Source organism: Daphnia pulex, chromosome 8 (assembly GCF_021134715.1).
Source record: "Daphnia pulex isolate KAP4 chromosome 8, ASM2113471v1".
Taxonomy (NCBI): domain Eukaryota; kingdom Metazoa; phylum Arthropoda; class Branchiopoda; order Diplostraca; family Daphniidae; genus Daphnia; species Daphnia pulex.
Genome location: NC_060024.1, coordinates 9,692,439 through 9,706,811, shown reverse-complemented (window position 1 = coordinate 9,706,811; position 14,373 = coordinate 9,692,439). Strand labels below are relative to the sequence as shown.

Below are 14,373 nucleotides of genomic sequence, written 5' to 3'. Positions count from 1 at the left end.
TTGCTCGCGTCTTTTTTAATGCGCCATATTCCGTGATAATTTCTTCTTCTTGTCTGCCCTTTTTCGGAGTGTGATGCGCATTTTTTTATTTTATTTTCTCTTTAGACAGAAGAAAATCATCGCTATTTCTTTTCTTTCTTTTTTTTTGTCGGAGCCGGAAGGGATTCCGGAAGCGGCGTCGTAAATCCACTCCCTCCCATTCCACCAAATGCGTTTCATTCCCTTGTGTGTTTTTTTTTTCTCCCGCAAAAAAAAAAATTAAGTGAAAAATTGAAAAAAAATAAAAAATGAGAAAATTCCCAGGGTTCACATGTCAGTCCCACATCAAAAAATTATAAAACGAAAGAAACTCTCCAATCATTCCGTGAAGAGAGCAAGAAAAAAAAATGTAATTAGATGACACGCCATTTCCGTTTTTTGTTATTTTTTCTTGTGAGAAGAAAAGTTTTTTTTATTTTGGTGTGTGTGGAATGACGTCAACACGAAATTTAATGAAACGTGACCCGTTCTGCGCTGAGCACCTTGATATCATTGATTCATTGTTGTTGTATACTTGTATATGCACAGTGGTGGTGGTGACTTTTCGGGTGACCCCTGCGGATGTTAAAAACAGTCCAGGAGGTCTCCTTCCCCAGGTGCCGATACATTCCACGTACACGTGCGGTTGACAATAGAAGAGAGAGAGAGAGAGAAAAAAAAAAAATAGTTCCGTGTGTTGATTGGTCACACGCTTACAAAAATAAACTATTCTCTCGCTTCTATTGTCATTTAACCTTTTTTATTGTGTGTGGTAGAGATTTCGAGAGAAGAAGAAAGGAAAAGAAAAAGAATCATTTAATCACTGCGGCCGTGATGTTTTATTAAATCGAAACAGACACGCATATCAAAGAAAAGGGAAAGGTGCCAGTTTGTTAAGATTGTGCATAATAGACAAAAGGATCAGAGAGAGGAGAGAACAAAAGACCATCATTTCCAATCAATTCGTTAGCATAATGGGGCCATCATTGGCGGCTGGATATCGTGTGCCACTGATTGGGGGAGGGAGTAAGTGTGATTTTCTTCACGCAACCCAACGGGAGGGAGAAAATGGGCCCAAGTAAAAAAAAAAAAAAATAGGAAAAAACAATCAAAAGTTCTCCGAGGAATTTGTTGTTTGTTGTTGCTGTTTTTTCCCTGTTTTCTCTGCTGCTCGGGTTTTCTTTTAATTTTCTTTTTCTTTTTTATCGTGGCGTAATATAAGAATCTCTGGAGACTCTCTCGGGGCTGAAAATGATTTTGAAAAAGAGAAGCCCATAACGTGAAACGAATATAAGAGAAGGGAGAAAATGAAAATAAGGCCAGAGTGATTCACGGCCAGTTGGGGGCCCAACAGGTCGTTTTGCATAATTGCCAGCTCCCGTTGATGTTTTTTTTTCCTTCTAGTCTGCCCATCTTCTTCCTTCCTCAACTCTCTCTCTCTCCCCCATTTTCTTCTTTCGTTCCGTATATGTAGACCTTTCGGGAAGAGAAGTTTAACCCAAAGACCATATATGTAAATAGACAAGACAGACACACACACACACACAGATGGGGCCATTTGACTCGTCTTCGCCTGGGCCGCAGGAAACATTTCGTTCTCTCATTCCATCCTCACGTACACACACGGAACACACACACCAGCAACAGACCCCAAACGCAGGCTGATTATCTTTCAACTGGACTGCAGGCGACTGCAGGCAAGAGGAAGAAGAAAAAAGGGAATTTTCCATCAATGACAGTCGATTGTGTGTGTGTGTGTTTGTATTTCAAATGAATCGGATAGATAGATAATTTACCTTTTTTTTTCGGAACTATAGCTCGCCCCGATGTGTACCGTGTAGACTGTCGACGGGTTGACATTTTGTTCTGTTGTTGTTGTCTCTCGTGTTGTCCTGGTCCTGGTCCAAACACAAGGAAGAAGAAGGGGGGGAAGTCTTAAAAAGAGGACGATATAACGGCCAGCAGAGTCCATGAGTAATGGATTCCAATCGCTGGCTGACCATTTTTGGGAACCAAACTCTGGAGAAAAGAATATCTTTTTTCCTCCTCGTCTTCAACTCGTTCGTCCCCCTTTTTTTTCCTATTTTAAATATTACGTCCAACTAGGTAAAGGGGGTTGAAACTGCTGGGTAATAAAAAAAAAGAAGAGAAAAAGGGTTGGAAGGGGAAAATATGGTCATCTTGAAAGTCCCTTTTCTTCACGTACGACACACACACCTGTGTGTTGGAGTCTATGCTATACCTCGACGGGTTGTCGGTTGTCTGTAAGGCGCTTATTATATCCTCCTCAGTTTTGATTGCTCGATTTTTTCAAAAGGACTTTGACGTGATGCGCTGATTGAGACCCCCTCGTTTTATTCTCCCTGGAATAAGTGTCTTCTATTAACACATTCGTGACACAAGAAATGTTGCACGTGTGTTTATCGTGCCCAGGTGAATGTTTTATGACTTCATTTTCGGTTTCCTACTTTTTTATTTTTTATTTTTTTGACTTTTTTTAAGGGGAGCGGGGGGGTAAAAACGAAAGGAAAAAAAAAGACGACGTGATGATTTGTTGAGAGCTCGCGCGAGCGTGTTTTTCCCGCATTTTGATCCGACTCGCTAGAGCGTGACATAATCTCTCTCTTTTTCTTTTTCTTTTGCCCATTTGAATTCCGTGCGTTAAGAACACACGTTTCTTATTTTTATATTCTCCTTGTCGAATAATAGGAACTGTCAGCCTGTGTGGTGTAAGAAAAAAAAAACGAAATTTGTTGTATAGCATTTCCTCCTCCTGTTTTGTGACTTTTGGGATATTTGACGTATTTTAGAAGAAGAAAAAGAGGGGGAAACCGCCCGCCCCTTTTTCATTTAATACTCGTGTTTTTTACGACAGTTTGGACGATGGATGGCTCTGGTATGTACACCTCGGGATTCTGGCTGTAATAATCATTGGCGCATAGGGGGGAAACAAGGGATGCCTATCATTAGTTGGACGCCGTACTTTATATGTAGTTCTCTAATCGTATAACGGCTAGCTACCACCATATACCTGTCTTATGAATTCTAATACAGATGTGTGTGTGTTTTTTTATTTTTTATTCGTTTTTCGGAGGCTCCGGACAATTTCGCACCTGATTATATCGGTAGAGACGGTTGAGAAACTTGAAACGTGTGTTTTTCATTTCCATATCTCAACTGACAGATAGAAAGACATATAACAACCACCACACACCTGCTGCTGCTGCTGCTGATGTGGTGCTCGAGGGGCTTCTATCACTTGACTGTTAACTCGGCTATTTATCTTGTTCCCTTTTTTTATTGTGATGATGATGATTCTCTCTGCTCATTCTCCGTGAGCGCGCTCGCTCTTTCACACTCTAGAAATTCTCGCTCGTATTTATGGCCAGCACGAACTAGACGTTTTCTCTCTCTCTCTCTCTTTCTCTGTCGCTTGTTTTTTAAGAGAATCTAATTTCGTTTTTCCCAACTTGCGTGTCCTCGAGAACTTTGGCTACAAAGTTTTTTGCTTTCAAACGTGTGACGACAAGTTGCCCAACTGTGTCTAATCTCGTTTTTCCCATCAGCAATCGCAACAACGATTATGAAATGGAGATATCACATTATATATAGAGACCAGTTTTCTATTCTAATTTCGATTCCTTTGTTTTATTTTTTTGGCAGCACGTCCAGAATAAGAAACAAATTTCCTACGAATGTCAAGTCCTCGGGGTGACGACTGCAATTAAATTCTCGGGAGAAAGAAAGAAAACAAAAACTGGATACGATCGAAAACCGCAAACATTTTTTTCTCTTTCTCTCTCTCTCTGTCGACTATCGTATCGTTTCTGCTCTCGCCCCAAGTGTTCGTATTGTGACTCGCCAAAAAAGAATGTCGGAGGAATTTCTTCGTGCTCTTTTGGGGGGCTGCTTGACGGGTCCTTCAACAATCATTTCTTTCCATTTGGGCAAGTCGTCGTCGCTGGCCCATTATTTGATCTTTCATCCAACTGCGCAGCAGAAGCTGAAGGGTCCGGCTGCTGCCTATACGCAGTCAACAGGAGTCACTTGACGATTTTATTTGGGTTCCTTTTGGCCAATGTTTCAATTTGAACGAGCGATGACGAGGGGACACGGAATATTTCAACTCGGTAAAAATAACCGAGACCCACTTGCCAATTGCGTCATATCTAACGTGGACGTTAAAGAGGAGATAAGACAAGTCGGTGGGTGATCTCACTAGACATGGTCCGCTGCTCACATTCACGTAATGTTGGCATTCCTCAAGCCAAAATCCGTATACGGAGATGAATGATCCACTCGCCAGTTAATAATATGTGTGAGGTTTTGAGACACACACTCACGAGAGCTATAGCGACAACAAAGAAATGACAATAATAAGACGTGCTGGGGCTCTCTCTCTTTCTCTCTTGTGTGTGTTTAGAAGAGACACGGCATTGAGCTGCCAATCAAAGTCTCGTAGAGTCTGTCTCTCTCTCTCTCTTAACTAGTTGCTGGGAATTGAGAACTTTTTATTTTATTTTTTTTTTTATTTTTCCTTTTTTTGGCGCGATTCAAAGTGAATGGAGTCGGTCTCTTTTCTACGTCCGGGGCCGCCCGCTTTCCCCTAAAACGGACCAGCCAAGTCCAGCACGCAACAAATGGAGGGGAGAGACAATTACTTAAGATCATTGGGGGGAAAAATTGAAATGTTTGCTTTTGTTTTGTTTTTTTGAATCAATTGCGGCCAGCGGCGCCCGCCGACTCCTCCCTTAAATGGCGGTTTTTTCGAAAGCTTTTTTATCAACCCCAGAGCTGGAAGACTTGAAGGAGAAAAAAAAACTACTACAACAAACAAGACAACGAGAACAAACAACCGGATTGAACGATTTTTCATTCTCTCTCTCTCTCTCTCGCTCTCGCTCTTGTTTCTTCCTTCATTGCTTTTTTTTTGTTGTTCGTTCAAGCTATCCGTCATTATCTGTGTGCACACTGCGGCTAACAGAACGGGTTTAGTCGTTGCCGACAGTCGCCGGACGATAATAAATCCACGACAAAATCCGCCAATCGTCGTTGGTTCCATTTTGTTTGATTTGTTAGTTGATTTCCCTTTTGCTTTCGTGCCCAATGTATATTTCTAAATTTAAATGCGTTCTCCAGACTGTTACAGCTCTCTCTCTCTCTCTCTTTCACTTCTTTTGGACTGGCGATAATCAACTCCCCCAAATAAGAATATATATTCTGACTGCAAAAGCCATTTTGATGGATGACATTTGCATTTGTCGGCCAGAAAGTTTTCCTTTTTTTTCTGATTTTGTTGTTGTGTGATCTACAATTCAGTTTCGGAGAGACTCCCCGCTGACTGTCGAGTCGGAGGATGTTTGAAATTAAAGCAGACATCCTCCTTTTAGTTTTGTTACATTGTCTTTTCGGGACTGCCAGTTGAGGTGAGTGCGGGCCAATCGCTGGGCCCATCAACTTGTTGGCTTTTTGATGGGCGCTTGCGAGTTTCTTCCCAGGTTCTCCTTTTTTTTTCTTTTTCTTTTTTAATATTTCCCTTCATGGTGTGCGGTGTTTCATCTGGAACTCGTCGGCGCGACCGAGTCACAAGTCCCGGCGGGTGGTAGCCGGGCCGTGGTGGGAAAAAACACAAAAATTCACGAATGAGACAAGGAAAAGAGTTAGACAAAAAAAAATTCGCCGCCACCGGGCCGTTCTCAAATCAAAAAATAAAAAGGAAATGATTGGCGTTCCGAAACCGTCAGTTTCGGTCGGCTATAAGACTATGGTATTAAAAACGTCACCGTTATGAATTGCATTTGGTGGCCTTTTCTTGTTACGTATTTTTCGGGTTGGTGTGATGGGGCTGCCGGGGCTGCAAATGGGCAGCACCGACTTCCTCGCACCGTTTTCGGAGCTCGTTCATTTTTTTTCCTTTCCTTTTCCCTTTTCATATTTAGTTTTTATTTTATTTTATTCTTTCCTTCTGACTTCACATTCAAGTCGTCTAGAAGTAAATAAAGTGAGGAATTCAAAAAGAGAGATGGAGGGAAACACAAAACAAAATGAATGTCACCAGTTGATTTATGACGATGAAAAGGAGAAGAAGAAAAGAGAATAACGAAATCTACACGAAGGAGAGAGAATCGAAAGAAAGAAAAGAAATATGTTGTACAGCAGCCAGCCATCAGCCAGCCCACGTTTGCCGCCGTGTGCGCGCAACCTCATTTCTCCGGGCCAACTATGCGAATTTGCATATTACCAAGTCGATGTGTGTGCGCCCACAGAGGCACCACCACACCTTCCGACCCCAAAAATAAAATAAAAAAACGCCACGCCACAGCAGCAGCAGCAGCACAGCACACAAGAGAGCAGCTAAAGAAAGAAACACGTCGCATTTCCATTATTTTCCGTGTCGTGCTGTCTGATGCCGAATTATGCTAACGATCCGGAGCATGTTTGTTGTTTTCTTCTTTTTTGTTTTGTTTGTCGGGCACCCTGTCGTGCTGAACGCGTCTTTTCTCTATATCTACTCGACTTGAGGAGTCTGAATGAATAAGATAAAACGTTTGTTTGTGTTCACCGTTTTTGCGAACCTCAAATCATCGAAATGAATCATCTTTTTTTAACTCGTTTTTCTTATTTTTCCGTTTGGTTTGTTACAGGAGACTGGCAGAGACTGCTGCAGTAGCTGCCGAAGCGGCTAACATGATGAATTATCCAGTTCAACAGCCAAAGGTATGTGAATAAATGATGAAATTCTCTCGTGTCTAATTTTTAAGAATTTAAGAGTTTGAAAGAAAAAAGAAAAGAAACATGAACGTGTCAGTAGACCTTAGCTTATCCATCCATCCGCACTAGCACGAAACCGTCGCCGCCCTCGTTATTTCCCCCTTTACGGTGCGTATTTGCCAGTCAGATGCCACACAAAGTTACACACACACACACACAAAAAGAAAAGCAGGTCGTTATTTATTCCGGATGATTCCCCCCTCCATTGTTTCGATTTTGCTACTGGCCAGAGAAAAAAGAAAGAAAAAAGAATAGGAGAAACCCACCATTTTTACAGTCAGTCAAGTCAGTTCAGACACCTTTTGTTATGATTATTAAAATATATACGTATGTACGCGTGTTCCTGCTCAACACAAAGCAAAGAAAAGAAAAAGGGAGGAGGGATGTGAATGGAACAAAAGTCATGAAAAGGCGCAGACGTTGAAAAAGTGTGGGTCCAAGTTAAGAAGGAAAAGAGCAACAAGTTTCTTTTCTGTGTTAACTCACTCAGATGTATAGGGTCGTCACAATTGTATTGTAAGAGTCGGGAGACGGACGGACGGACGGACGGGCGGGTCTACCGTCTTGGAGAGAAAAGAAACATTTCCCTTCGCCGTACAGATGTATACCCCCACCACTACTACTGCTGGTCTACTACGACTAATACAACTAGGCAACTTAACTACTTATTACTATATTGGGGATGATGCCGTGTCTGTCGTCTTTTTTTTTTCTTTCCCCAATCGACTCCAGCGGACGAGATCTTTTTGGGGGTATATTTTTCTTAACTAGGAAGCTAATCGGTGGAACTGGGTGGTTGTGCCCAATCAATCTCAATCGGTTTCGTCTTGACAAAAACCCAACGGAGAAAATAATAAATAGGCAATCAATAAATCAGTGAACATTTTTGTTTTCTCCCTTTTTCCCTTCGTCCGGAGCTGGTAGAAAGAAGAAGAAATGGGCGCCCTTGTCGCTATCTATCAATGCTCAAGCCCCTTGTAGACGCGCTTCGAGAAAAAAAAAAAAGTTTTTTCCTTGTTTCTCCTGCTGGTCCGAGTCGATAGGAGTTTTGCCTAATTTGTTATTCCTAGCGGGTAGTAGTTTAGTTTTTCCTTCTTTTCTTTTCCTTTTTTTTTATTTAATTCTTCGTGAATGTCTATAATTTTCAAATCAATAAATAAGGCACCATCCCCTTCGTGTAAGGCACCAGCAGTCTTGTCTGATCCCCGCTGACCTGCTATCAAGGTGCTAACAAATTACACGTTAGTTACATAAGTAGGTAGTCCATAAATCACAAAACGAAAGAGTGTCGAACGCACAGTCTCGATCCCGCTTTTTAAATAATAATCACGACCTGTCTGTGTAGGCATAGCAGTTGTAAATCTTTCACCCGACAACAACAACAACAACTACAACGGGTAGTTGCGCTTAAAGGGGAGGGCATTGAAATCAAATTGAAATTGTTGAAAGTTGTTTTTTGGTTTCTTTTTTAAAAATTATTATTCGGTTCGTGGAAAGACCCCGATGAATCATTGCATGCAAATCACCAGATGACATTCGATGATATTGTTTTTGTTGTTTGTCTCACGAAAATATTTAATCACGTACGTAATAAAAAAACAAACAAAATACAACGAAACGAGAACCGACCCTCTGGCGATCTCCACGTAACTAACTAGCAATCTGCTGCGAGAGAGACTCTTGTTGAAACAATCACCCTACCGCATGATAATAATATTGAAATACTTTTATTATTATTATTATTAAAGGAAACACGAAATTCAAGTCCCGCGCTGTTGTTTATCCTAGCTTTTTTCTCTTATTTTCTTTTATTATTTTCTTTTTTTTTCGCCCGTTAAAGTCCGTAAACGGCTCTTATAATTATGTTAAATATTCCTGCCAGTCGTTGGTTGTTGTTGTTGTACCTGATGGCGCGTTTTCTCTGCCATGTCTGGCTCTCTATCCTGAAAAACTAGACAAACTTCTTATTAATTGAAAAGTCTGAAAAACGCAACAACAATAGAGCGGATTCACGGCGCGAGGAAATTTCCCACCGTTTATTCGCCGTTTGTGTTGGCTCTCCTCTTGTAGTACGTAGTACCTCAAATTAAAGAGACGCGGAATGAAGCGCGTGCTCAGGCCATCAGGGGGTTATTACGCGTTATTACACCCAAAAGTCTGTAAAACTACAACAAGTTGGTAGATATATATTTGGCAAGAAGTTTTCGAGTGCCAGTCGTTGAACGTCTTGTGTTGTTGTTGCTCTTTCTCGACTGACGCAAAACACATTTACGTGGTCCGCACGAGATTAGGTCACTGTGTATATCACGGCACGACTTTGAAGTAACGCAAGAGCCCGCCAGCTATATACGAGCGCAACAAAAGAAAAATGAATAAAGACCAGCTCTGATGACTGGGGCTACGTATAAGTCGTCATCAATCCTCTATGATTACGTGAGTTGATGATTATATGTTTATAAAACAATAGGACTTTTTGTTTTTGTATTCCTTTTTTGTTTTCTTTTTCTTTTTGGCTTTTGTTGGCACATCAGTGGGAGTGAAAAACAAAAATAAGGAGAGAAAAGAATTCAATTTATTGCGTGCCTGTTGTAAATCTGTCGATGTGCCTTTTTTCGTCTTTCGTTATTATGTGTACCGCGCTCGCTCCTGTTAGATATAGCGACTTGGCCTGGCTCTCGTTTCTATCTGTGTGTGTGTGTGTACACCTATGTGTGGCGCAGCGTTGGCATGCGGCCCACCCGTCGATTCACGAGACTTCATTACTCGGATCTCGTTGCCCTCGCGGCTAATTGGTTTCTCTCTTTCTCCGCGCTCCTATTCACCTCACAAGGCAAAAAGGAAAAAAATCCAATCTCGATATTTTATCATTAGATTATTTTTCGCTGATAGGATTCCCTCCGACGACCATAAACCCTATCTTTTGAAAGAAAAAAATGAAAAATCGTGAATGTTTATTTCAATCCATTTTTTTTCTCTTTCTTTCACGCATCGATTTAAATTAATTCAATATTAATTTTGTCCCTGTTTTTTTATTTTTATCATCAAAAAGAATTTTTTCTTCTGCGGAGAGAAGAGGCCGGAAGTCTCTAATTATGATTAGCTCGGGAACAAGACAAAAAATTTCGAGTGAAGCTTTCGCACGTTGTGAGAGAGTTACTACTCTCCCCTCTCTTTGGAGAAAAAAAAAATCCGTGAGAACTACATTATTTTTATTTTTTATTATTATATTCCGGTCGGTTTTTTTTTTCTTTCGAGGGTAGAGCATCAGCATGCTGGAACAATGGAAGAGAAAAAGGGATATGATAGGCGGAGTAGAAGTAGTACTAGAGAGTCTCTTATTCTCGCCGGTTTTGCGTGTGTACATGAGATGCGATCCCTGGGCCGGCCGTAACGTTTCACACTCATCTAACTTATATTTTTTTAGTGAACGGCACAGAAAGCGATTCTCTCAAGCGTTCAATTTATTTGATCGGCTGCGGGGCGGTTGTCTGCCGTCGAAAATTATTATCAACTTTAAAAAATAAACCGCAGTCGTTGTTTTTATTTGATCAAAACGGACCCTGGTTATGTGTGTGTGTGTGTGCTTGTTCATTGTTAAGAACCCATTTTTCCGGGATTTATTTAGGCGGACCGATTCTCTCCTCTCTCTCAGCTCCAGTCCCAATTCTTATTATATTCTCCCCTTTTGGCTCACAGCACGAGACCCCCTTTTGTTTACGTTTGAAGTGCCTGCCTCCCGGTGAACGAACGATCTACCATGTGAAAAAAGAGAGGGGAGGGCAGCAGGATAGCGAGGGAAGCGTAGCTGTTGTGTTGCACGTCCGAAGTGAAAAATAAGATGGCGATCAGTTCAATCGCCTCGTGCTGTGTTGCTGAAGGAGAGAGACGAGATTTCCATTCATCATCCGGGGCAGCTCAACCTGCTCGACGCTCGCCAACCGATGGCGCCATCGTTCAAAAAAAGAAAAAAAAAACTTTAGTCCCGTTTCGGGTGTGAACACGACACACATCCATGAAATGATTGGATTGATGCTCGAACAATCTGGTGGTGTTCGTTCCAGAAAAAGAAGAAGAAGTCAAAATAATGTTCCCTTGGCAATTTCATCTCGCTTCCTGTTTTGATCGGGATGAGTCATGCCAACCCTGGAAGTAATTCTTCTTCGCTCTTATTGTTGTTGTTCCGCCGTGGAGAGGGTGAACCCTCCTCTGACTGGAAGAGGGTTGGAAATAATAGCCCGTGAATATATCAATTAAATCGAAAGGCGACAAAAATATTTCCATGTGTGACTGCACAACATTGGACTAAGACTCGACTAACAAAAGAGGAAAAAGGGGAAGACGAAAAAGGCGGTAAGGATGTGGAGGAAGAAAAAAGAGTTACGATCTGACGTCGTCGCGGTCCTGGTCTAGTTTATAGGAGGGGCCTCCGCCCTTTTCACGTTGCGCGGAAGCTCCTATCCGTTCCTCCTTGGCCCCCACCCACCCACCCCACATACCTAATCAAGTCAACACTGCTTGGCTCATATAAGGCAGGATTGAATTGGAAATCAGTCTGAGAGCAGTCTCAGTCGCTCCCCTTTTTTGTATGGAATCATCATCAAAACTTGGGGGGGCTTTATTCTTTATATTTTTCCTGAATACTTTTGATAACAAGTCCGCTCTCCAGCTCCAGCTAGCTCGCTGGCTCTCTCTGTTCTGTCTCGTTTTCATTTTTATGTCTTTCTATATGGAGCTTTTACTTTTATAGGCGAATAGCAATGAATAACTAAAATCCCCCCCCCCCTCCTTTGCTATACACAGTGCTCTTATTTCAATTTATTCCATTTCTTTTTTCTTGTCCTTTTTCTGATTGAATTCATCCTTTTTTATTCGCAGGTTTTGGTGACTCGAACGACAGCCAAAATGGAAGCCAGCGAACTGCGTCGCGCTCCCCCTCCGCCTCCGCCCAGAGGTGTCACACTCCGGGCGACGTCGTCCGTCGCCGGAACAGCTCCGATCGGCACCAGCCTTCCGCCGTCCTTGATTCCGGTTTCCGTCACATCGGCCGTCAATCGGCACCACTTCAAATCAACCAATCCTGCCCCTTCGGCTCCAATCGCCCCAGTCGCCAAAGTGATGAAAGAAAACCTTCCATCCGAGCTGGGCACTGGATTGCCTGTCCAGCAGCCACAGCAGCCGCCGCAACACCATCCGCAAGGCTACTTGGAAACACGATACGCCTACAGCGTCAACGGAATTCTAGGATCGGCCGCCCAGGCATCAGCCGCTGCCGCCTTCTTCGCAAGGTAGGACCAAACACAAAGCCTAAAAAAAAAATTGAATTATGGAATAACAAAACATTCCAGTCATATTATGTTCCATTATGCAAGTCGAGCGTCACGCTTCGTTCTCGACATCTTCATATTTTTCTTTTACTGGCGCGAGTGAAATTCTTATTTTTTTCCCCCTTTTTTACGGAGAAATGAGAGATAGATAAGAGAGGTGTATGTGGATAATTACAGGGGGGTTCATGACAGAGCGGTACGAAAAAAGAAAAAAAAGTCAGAACCGGCAGGTACACAAAAAAATAAAAAGTTCTGGAACTTTTTTTCTGCGCCTCCGAGTTTCGGACTGGAAAATAGCTGTCAAGTTCGAGTTTTCCTCCTTTTTTTAAACTCTGATAGTCTGTGATACTATTAGAGAGTCAGCTGATACTGCAGTATATTATGGCCTTCAGGGTGTATGGCCGACGGTGGTGCGTGATAAAGCGAACGAGAGAATAAAATAGGCGCCTCTCGCTTGAGAAAATAGATGTATAAAACGCCATCAGTCCAGCAGGCAAAAGGGTTCCCATATATACAAGAGCGTGATTGCTACCAGAGATTATCGAATCTTTTTTTTCTTTTTCTTCTTCTTCTTCTTTTCACGACTTTTATATCCCCTCTTTTTCGGGACAAGACCCAACAACTACACATAGGCCAACTTTGGAACGAACAACACACACGAAGAGATAGGTATACACTGCTGGGCAACAGGCAGAGCATTCAAAGGTGTTATTTTTCTTCCCCTTTTTCCACTTCATATAATGACATTATCTTGCGAGTCTTTTGGCTTTTTTACGACTCCTTAAATGTCGTGACGGACGCTATATGGCTTGATCATTATCCCCTAACACTTCGATTTCAAAGTGAATAGGCGTTTTTCTTCTTCCTCCTCTTCTTTTAGACTTTTTTGTTTTTTTTGTTTTTTGTTTTCTCCACGGGAAAACTTCCAAGTATATATCGGTTTGTGTGTGTGTGTGTGCGATGTTCGCTTGGCGGGTTGATGAGGTTTGAAATTTTTATGGGGCTGACGGTATATTGCTCGTCGAGGTTTCCGACATCTCCTAAAACTCTCTCGCTGGAAACCCAAGAAGACCTGGAACAGTCTGAAAGTTGAAGGTATATTACATCAGTTGACTGTGCGCGAGAGTTAGAGCGTTTAACAACGCACACATTTATAACCCGCCACATTGAATTAGAACTCTTGTTTTTCTTGTTGATTTTTTTTTTTCGGGCGACCTTCCTTTTTTGTTTTTTGTTTTATTTTGGTGGGTTTTTTGGGGAATTTATTTTTAGATTTCCTTAGCGTTTGCGTGTGGTCTATTTTTGGATTTCGGTTCAATTTACTCGGAGCGCTAGTTGACTGAATGTAGCTGTCATCTAGCGGTGGGTAATTTAACTTGACCATTTTGAAATTCTTGTCCAATTGCATTTTGAAAACTGAATTTCAAAGGAATTCTACTACAAGAATTTGATTGAATTTCTCTCGGATTAGTTGATTTTATTTATTTTTAAATGTTGCTTGCAATTACTGCGAAATGCAGCCATCTAGCGATGCGGCTTGTAACCGTGCTTCGTGCTCCAGCCCACATCCGCACTTGACGGACGTGACTTGTAGATGGGCGGGATGGTGGGGGGTCATCATTCCGGATGAGAGGCAATCCATTTGGTGACGGCTCAAAAAGACAGATGGGCAAGACATTCATGAAAATATGATCACCACGTGACAACTTTACGTGACTCGGTTAAATGTCGGAAGTACCCGCTTCTTCCACACACACACACAACAAAAAATGTCCTTCCCTTTTTTTTCTGTCCGGATGGACAACGGCAACCGATCTAGTGTGTGCCGTCATATGTGATGATGATAGTGATGACGCATCAAGCGCCCACTTATATACATCACATATCCCGATGGCTTATAACGTCCAAACGTCTAATGTAAGAAAGAAAGAAGGAAAGAAATAGGAAGAAGAGGCTCTTGAATATCTGGCGATCGATGGGTGATGACTACATTTACGGAGATGATGCGGGATGATGTGGCCAGTTGGACAGCGAAATGTCTAGCCCCAAAGGCTCAAAGAGATCACACATTTGTGCCATCGAGAAGAAGGGTAGTAGCTGGTAGAGTTAGAGTGGAGGGGGGAAGCGGAGCCGGACTTTGCTTTCAGGAAGGGGTTGGATTTATCGGAGGGGTTGGAAATGTGTGGACACAGTCAGAAGAAGAAGACGTACAATTTCTACATTTACAGGAACGTCATGTAACCCATAGATGTAGTACTAT

At 42.1% G+C, this 14,373-nt stretch overlaps 1 protein-coding gene across 2 annotated transcripts in view; it reads left to right on the top strand.

Annotated features, from left to right (window-relative positions):
• Positions 1-14,373, top strand: part of LOC124199732 (kinesin-like protein CG14535) — a 71,940-nt gene that overhangs the window by 24,179 nt on the left and 33,388 nt on the right. For both annotated transcript variants that reach the window (XM_046595659.1, XM_046595661.1), the window contains 2 exons: positions 6,663-6,735; positions 11,665-12,074. In XM_046595659.1, coding sequence (XP_046451615.1) covers positions 6,663-6,735; positions 11,665-12,074 — 483 coding nt within the window. The remainder of the gene's footprint in view (positions 1-6,662; positions 6,736-11,664; positions 12,075-14,373) is intronic.